General features: G+C 44.9%; 1 protein-coding gene across 1 annotated transcript in view; it reads left to right on the forward strand.

Annotated features, from left to right (window-relative positions):
- Positions 1-2,628: 2,628 nt before the first annotated feature.
- LOC138983504 (organic cation transporter protein-like) overlaps positions 2,629-8,258 on the forward strand; it is a 10,184-nt gene continuing 4,554 nt past the window's right edge. The window contains exons 1-6 of the mRNA XM_070356763.1: positions 2,629-2,896; positions 4,155-4,351; positions 5,039-5,269; positions 6,774-6,976; positions 7,353-7,805; positions 8,142-8,258. The exon at positions 8,142-8,258 is cut by the window's right edge and continues 18 nt beyond it. Coding sequence (XP_070212864.1) covers positions 2,731-2,896; positions 4,155-4,351; positions 5,039-5,269; positions 6,774-6,976; positions 7,353-7,805; positions 8,142-8,258 — 1,367 coding nt within the window. The 5' untranslated portion in view covers positions 2,629-2,730. The remainder of the gene's footprint in view (positions 2,897-4,154; positions 4,352-5,038; positions 5,270-6,773; positions 6,977-7,352; positions 7,806-8,141) is intronic.

Raw genomic sequence — 8,258 nt, forward strand, 5'->3', positions numbered from 1 at the left:
AGGTCGAATCAATTTATAGCCACGCGAAAAATACACTGTCACCTATCTCTATATATTTATAGATATAGATATACATATATATATACGGCTTCTCTGTGTGTGTGTGTGTGTGTTTGTGTGTGTGTGTGGGCAACACCTGTGGATTTTACAGTTCTGTTTGTGATGGGGTCTAGCGGCTTTTGTCTGATAATATAGGGCTAAGAAATAAGCTCTAAAATTCTCAATCCCGTTTGACGGGACTTCGCCTTCAAAGGTGATTGTGGTGAACCGCCACGCTGTCTGTCTCTGTCTCGCGATTCACCCCGGCGAAGCCGGGTATTCCTCTAGTCTATATATATATACGACTAGTGTCTGTCTGTCTGTCTGTCTGTTCGCGATGCACGGCCAAAGTTCTCGGTGGATCTTTTTCAAATTTGGACACCGTATTCAGCTACACCCCGGACACAACCTCATCGATGAGATATTTCAACACGTACTCTCAGCGCGCAGCGCTGTGCGCGCTGAACCGATTTTTTTTTTTTTGGTTGTTGTTGTTGTCGGGATCTACTACCAGTAACTCTTCCTTATCTTCTCCAGTGTTTTCAGCCGCGATTATCTCCCTTCCTCCGTGTGGCGTCAATCCATATTCCCGTTACTACGTCACGATTGCACCCGTAAGTTGTTCTTACTGTAAAAGTAAAAAGGTCGAATCAATTTATAGCCATGCGAAAAATACACTGTCATCTATCTCTATATATTTATAGATATAGATATATGTACATAATAATATATACGGCTTCTGTGTGTGTGTGTGTGTGTGTGTGTGTTTGTGTGGGCAACACCTGTGGATTGTAGAGTTCTGTTTGTGATGTGGTCTAGCGGAATTGTTATGTCAGTATGTTCAGGCCTTCCTTCGAGAAGCCATAACAGTTAATCTCAATCCCGTTTGAGTGGATTTCGCCTTCAAGGTGATTGTGGTGTTTAGGCACTCGGTTACATTTGGCGTCGTCGACTGAATCATTTTCGTGCTGTTCCCATTCTACCTGGGTGGGAGTGACCTAAGTTCATTCAAAGGGGGTCGAGTGTGACAGGGAGACTAGATATAGATAGATATATACGGCTTCTGTGTCTGTGTCTATGTGTGTGTGTGTGTGTGTGTGTGTGTGTGTGTGTGTGTGTGGAGGCAACACCTGTGGATTGTAGAGTTCTGTTTGTGATGGGGTCTGGCGACTTTCGTCTGTCTGTATGTTCTGGCATTTGAGAAGCCATAACAGATAATATAGGGCTTAGAAATAAGCTCTAAAATTCTCGATCCCGTTTGACAGGACTTCGCCTTCAAAGGTGATTGTGGTGTGTGTGTGTGTGTATACTACTTTCACAAGATGACCTCAGTGTAACCAGACCACATGACCCCACAGCATACAGTCAACATCAAGTGTCGGTGTTCTTACAGTCTAAGGACATTTAGAGATAATTAATCTGAGCTCAGGAACACCATGGAAATGATACCCAAGGAGGATGTACAGTCACGCTCTGAATTAAAAATGCATGAAAAACTTGCCACACCAAGAAAAACACACGCTCTGAATTAAAAATGCATGAAAACACACCGAGTTTATATATCTACATTGAAAGGTGAAAGGGCATCCCTTTTATTTACTTTTGTACGTCAGGTTATTTTGCAGTCCGCGAAATATGTCACTTTGTTTTTTGTCCTATTTTTTTTTTAATGATGTGTGTGGGCCGGGTCTAAGCAACCAGTTTCAACTGGAATTTCCACCAGCTGTGACTTTTTATTTTTAGTTTGGAAACAAGATATGTGCAGTTGACGACGTAACCAGTCATAACTGGAACTTGTACCTACAAGTTTAATTGTATTAGTTTAAAGGGATAATACTGTGACATATGACTAAACTAGAGGAATACTTGGCTTTGCCGGGGTGAATCGCGAGACAGAGACAGCCAGCGTGGCGGTTCACACACACACACACACACACACACACACACACACACACACACACACACACACACACGCGCGCACGTACATACACAAACACACACGCACACATTCAACAGTAAGTACAAACGTCATTTGTAAAAATAAAAATAATAAAAAATATTAAAATGAATATGTGTGCGAGTGAGTATGTGTGTTTGTTTGTGTGTGCGTATGAGAGAGAGAGAGAGACTGAGAGAGAGAAGAGGGAGAGAGAAAAAGAGACCAGACAAGACGATGGTTTAGTCACCGGCCAGCGAAACGAGAGGGAAAAAAAGCCTTAATCAGTTATAATATTTAAACAAAATCTTTGAACTCTTACGCTAAACGCACAGCTACAGAAGACATCAAAACTTAAACTTTGTAAACTAGGAATTTCAAAATAAAAATGTACCAGCAGGACAATAACACAGATGTGGCCCACTGCTAACAGCTAAAATACGGTTAAGTCATAGAATATGACAAACACTGACTACCGTATAAGTAAACTGGTGTAACTCAGTATACGCCAAATTGAGTGTGAGTTGTGCATCTTTAAAAGGTGAGATAGCATTCTACTTACACCTACACTGTACTGAAGCTTGACCATCTATGGGAGTGCTATAATAGGATGAATCACTCTTGTACTCTCATTAGTGAGCCATACATGGACTTCCACGCACTAGTTCCGAGCGGCCTTCAACGAGGCCAAACTGACTTGTTAACAGGGAAAGGCAGAGAAGAAGATCAGAGACTGAGCTTCAGTTACACCAAGGATGCCGAAGTCTTCTCTATGGGAACCGTCGGCACTGAGCCGTGTCGAGGTGGACGAGGTCTGGAAGTCTTTGGGTCGTTACGGACGCTACCAGACCCTGCAGATCTTGACCCTCATGGTGGCGGGATTGCCCATGGCCTACCCTGTGCTGTCTGTGGTGTTCGAGGGTAAAGCTGACGGTTGTAAATAAGCGATTCGCCTGTCTGATTAGGATATATATAATGTGTGGACATGCTATCAGTAGTTTATAAAGTAAATAATGTGTGGACATGCTACCAGTAGATTATGAAGTAAATATTGTGTGCACATGCTATCAGTAGTTTATGAAGTACAATTCAAGTTATGCATATGATCAGTTGTGAGATTGTCGTTGGCCTGAACTGAAGTAATTAAGTCATTATGGACGCTACCTGACACCTTCTACCTTTGCCGGACTGTGACGGTACGTCTTAAATGTGAGTAGAGTTGTTGGAGAACAAAACAGTGAATAAAACAAATGCTGAATCGGTCTTGGATGACCCCTTGGGTTCTGGAGACAAGAAATATCTACATTCAACCAGCCAACCAACCAACCAACCCGAGATCCCTCACGGTGGTCGGAATGCACATGGCCAGAGACATACATTGAATCTATGTCTCTGACATGGCTTATCCTGTGCTGTCTGTTGTCTTTGAAAGTCAGACTGACGGTTTGCCTGTAAGATAACGATAATCGGTGCTATCGGCAGTTTATGCAGTGAAGTCAGTTAAACCGTTGTAACGCAAAGGTCGTTGACCGAAGCCTTGGTCAGTCGTTACGGATGCTACCAGGGCCGAGGTGCACGAAGCAAAAGGAGGTGTCACCCAAACGGGTGGGCACAAACCGCGGGGTCTGATTCGTTAAAATGACACACAAATCTCAATTTCAACCAATCAAACACCGTGGCTGACTCCCACCCGGCTGGTAACTTCCTCGTGCACCTCGGCCTTGGCCCGTCCTGCAGATATTGGCCCTCATGGTGGTTGGAATGGCAATTGCATATCCCGTCAGTGCTGTCTGTTGTCTTTGAGGCTAAGACGGAACGTTGTTTACTTATGTGAGTATACTTATGGGCATCTCTTGTCTTGGCACCGTTCTTAAGTGCATGGTAGGGTGTTGTTGATGTGCGTTTTTTAAGTGAAATTATTTTATTCATCACTGATGCTACATCAATATAGGCCGTGAAAGGTGGATGCAGCGCCTATTGGCTGTTGATCTACTGGCCGATGTGAATGCGTGATATATTGTGTGAAAAATTCCATCTCACACGGCATTAATAGGTAACATGCGCCTTGAGTCGCCTTAACTTGATGTGGTGAGACACGTGCGCGATATAAATCCTCGTAAATAAATAAATAAATAAATAAATAAATATCATGGTATCAATGGTGTTCTCTGTGCAACAGGAGTAAACAACCCACACGAATGCCGCCCTCATGCATCTTTCTTCGAGGACAACGTCATTACTGACAACAGTTCTGTGACGTCAGAAAGCTGTCTGGTCAAAGCCCGCCCCAACAACAGCGACGGAAGGGAATTCTTGACGACACACTGCGATGGTTACCGATATGACCAGCCAGACCACGTGTCATTCGTGTCGGAAGTAAGCAAGTAGAGACAGTCACTAGAACCGATAGAACAGCCATTCAAATTGAAATGTACGATTCACAGTATGGAGGTTGATTGGGGGGGGGGGGGGGGGAGGGTAATAAGGAATTTCGTCCCATTAAAGATAAAAGCTTTCACCGTAAGTCGTACACAATCGCTAGCACATATGCAACGCCCTTAAGTTGACTCTTAAAATCAAACACACACACACACACACACACACACACACACACACACACACACACACACACACACGCATCCTACAACTTTACTCAGATTTTGTTTAATGTAGAAGAAATGAAAGGAGACTGATAAACGCACACACGATTCACCGTTAGCGCATATTTTGACCTAAAGAGAGCTTCAAGATCTCAGTTTGTTCAGGGGCGGGGGGGGGGGGGGGGGGGGGCACAGGGGGCACGTGCCCCCCCCCCCCTGAAGAAAAAAGAAAAAAAAAAGAAGAAAAAAAGATTTTTCTATGCTGATTCTATGACCATTTCTAAGTTCAAATGGCACCAGATGGCACCATTTTGCTTCTTTGGGCCAAAAAATTTTCCGGGGGGGCATGCCCCCGGACCCCCCTAGCAAATTCGGGCGCTTCGCGCCCATCACATTCACTTTCGATTCAAAGTGGCCCCCCCCCCCTTACAAAGTAACTGATCCGCCCCTGTTGTTTCTATAGTGGGATCTGGTATGCAGCAAGGCAGCCCTGGCCCAGGTCTCCCAGACTCTAGTCATGGCGGGCATGTTTGCGGGGGCTACCCTCCTTTCCAACCTGGCCGACCGTTACGGCAGGAAGCGAAGTCACGTGGGGTGTCACGTGGCCCTGCTTGCCGCGTCGCTCGCCATGGCCTTTATGCCAAACTACGTCAGTTTCGTCAGCGTCAAGTTCTTCACGGGCGTCTTCCAGCAGGTGGGTCAGATAACTGATTGCCGCCGCAACGAATCGTCAACTCCGATGTCAGTGTATGTTTTTGAAAGAAAAGGGCCTTATTTGGTTTAAACAAGATTTTATTCCGAAGATACAAGTGTATCATAGTACGATACTAAACATTTGTGACCACACAACAAGCTAAGCTTAGGCGTAGGTCCTTATTTCGAGCAGACACTGGCACTGCATGGCATACATATCGGAGTAAGATATTCGCTGCGATCGCTGGTCGTACCTGGTCCGCGGCGTGTTGTTGTTTTGCCTCACTGTCCCCTGGAATAGAAAAATCCTGATAGGATTATTTACCGGAAAACGTCTGAAAAGAGTTATATTTTAATCTAGTGTTCAAAATTACGAAAAGAATAGAATTTTAAAGTCAAAATTATCGCTTTTCATCATGGTATTGTCCCAGTTTCGACACACTACCATGTGCAGTCCTCTTCGTCTGCGAACTTTAGTTTCTTGCAACAGCTTCCTTGAATTCAGGATACTCTTCTTGAAGGTGATTCCCGAAGCTGGGTAAAATTGACTCAGGTTAAGTGTCTCACATTTATTACTATATATATCACGAGCGAGCTAATGGGTTACGTCCCTTAAAGATAAGGTTGACATACTGATTTCTTAGTCGAAATGACGCAATCGGACACGACTTTGTTGCAGTTAAAACAAGCTGGCCTTCAAACTGTGGTAACTTGCACACGTTTTCGTGACTAAACTAGAAATACTCCTTTTTTTCTTCCTCTTACTTTTTCTTTTTCGATTTTTTCTTCCAGTTCATTTTATTAGCAAAAAAAGTCGGACCTGTGTCCCTGCTGACCTGCCGACCAGTTTTACTTGTCAAAACTCCAAATTCTTCCTTAACTTTTTGCTTTCACCCTTTTCAATCAATCAATGACGCTTATATCGCGCATATTCCGTGGGTACAGTTCTAGGCGCTCTGCAGTGATGCCGTGTGAGATGAAATTTTATACGGCCAGTAATTGCAGCCATTTCGGCGCATATTTACCTTTCACGGCCTATTATTCCAAGTCGCACGGGTATAGGTAGACAATTATTAACTGTGCCTAAGCAATTTTGCCAGGAAAGACCCTTTTGTCAATCGTGGGATCTTTAACGTGCACACCCAATGTAGTGTACACGGGGGGGGGGGGGGGGGGGGGGGGGGAGTTCGGACACCGAAGAGAGTCTGCACACAAAGTTGACTCTGAAATAAATTTCCGCCGAACCTGGGATCGAACTCACGCTGACAGCGGCCAACTGAATACAAATCCAGCGCGCTACCAACTGAGCTATATCCCCTTTTGTGTCTGTAAAGGCCCAAAGTTGACTTTGCGAAGCCTTTTACCCCAAAAATTCAGTGCCAAAGTTTCGTGCACCAAGCTTCGTGAAGTAGATTTCGCGAAGTCGACTTCGCGCAATAAATTTAAGGCTTTACCCCTATCAGTCTTCTCTCTACGATTGACCTTCTACTGGGCCTTCATCACAGGGCTACCTCATCCCCTTGGCCATCCACCTGCTGGAGCTGTTGCCCACGGAGCAGAGGGCTTCCATGGGAGTGCTGGGGTCCTTGCTGTGGGCAGTGTCCGTCATGTCCATGGCGCCCATAGCCTACGCCATGCGGGCCTACAGCTGGAGAGCTCTGCAGATCGTCTTTGCTGCCTTCAACGCCTTCTGTGTTGTGGAGATTTTGTGAGATGTTCACTGGTGACTGCCCCCCCCCCACCTCTTATACCACAGCAGGTCGTTCACTGTTGCTATTAGATACACCAATGTGTGTGTGTGTTTGGTAGATTAGCAAGGCTTAGCTGTAAGACAAGTTCACATGTACCTAACGCTACCATTTTTTTTTTTTTAAATCTACGTAGGGGCCTACCTTCCTACCTATACCCACATACCTATCTACCTACCTATACCTACTCATGCGCCTATCGATCTATCTATTTATCTATCTATCTATCTGTCTGTCTGTCTGCCTGTCTCTATCTATCTATCTATCTATCTATCTATCTATCTATCTATCTATCTATCTATCACTCACTCTAACCATGGTCACCCACCTTTTCAGTTTCCTGGACGAGTCTCTGTGTTGGCTCGTTGCCAATCATCGCTTTGACTCCATTCGTCACGTGATCCGGAAAGCAGCCAAATACAACCACCGTGACCCGGAAGTAGTCGTGTCCAATGCCCTCAACAAATCGGACGCGATGCGCATGCCAGCTAAAAACACAGGGGTGAAAGCGGTGCTGCTGAGCCCCATACCAGAAGTGAATGAAGAAGAGGCGGAACTACCCGAAGTGAAGTATGAGATTGACGGTATAGAACAAGACTTAGAAAAGCGGCGAAATGGAGAAGGAGAAAGAGAACATTTGCAGGAGGAGCAGGAGGAGAAACAAAAAAAAAAGGAAGGGGAGGAGGAAGAATCTGATGATTTTATAAGCATGATACATCAGGATGGATTTCTCGATCTCGTCAAGGACCCAGACATGCGGTTCATCACTCTCGCTATGCTGTATATTTGGTGAGCATATTTTGGGTGATATCTGGCAACCAGGGCTTTTCAGTTTGTAAGTTATCTAGACTAGCCAGAGAGATAGACATACAGTCTCACTCTGACAGATATCATTCAAAAAAAGATTGAATTGGCTTACGCTCTTGAGATGCAGATGTATCAGAAAGAGAGAGAGAGAGAGAGAGAGAGAGAGAGAGAGAGAGAGAGAGAGAGAGAGAGAGAGAGAGAGAGAGAGGGAGGCACAGACAGAGACAGAGACAGAGACAAACACACACACACACACACACAACATATAATTATGTTTACTGCCGGATTTATATGTCTCACCCACGGTTGACCTTTCAGGATGACGAACAGCCTGACGTACTACGGTGTGACGTTATTATCGTCATCAATGGCTGGCAACTTCTACCTCAACTTTTTCCTTGGCGGACTGTTGGAGATTCCGTCTTGCTGCATCAT

This window comes from Littorina saxatilis, linkage group LG1 (assembly GCF_037325665.1).
Source record: "Littorina saxatilis isolate snail1 linkage group LG1, US_GU_Lsax_2.0, whole genome shotgun sequence".
NCBI classification, from domain to species: Eukaryota; Metazoa; Mollusca; class Gastropoda; order Littorinimorpha; family Littorinidae; genus Littorina; species Littorina saxatilis.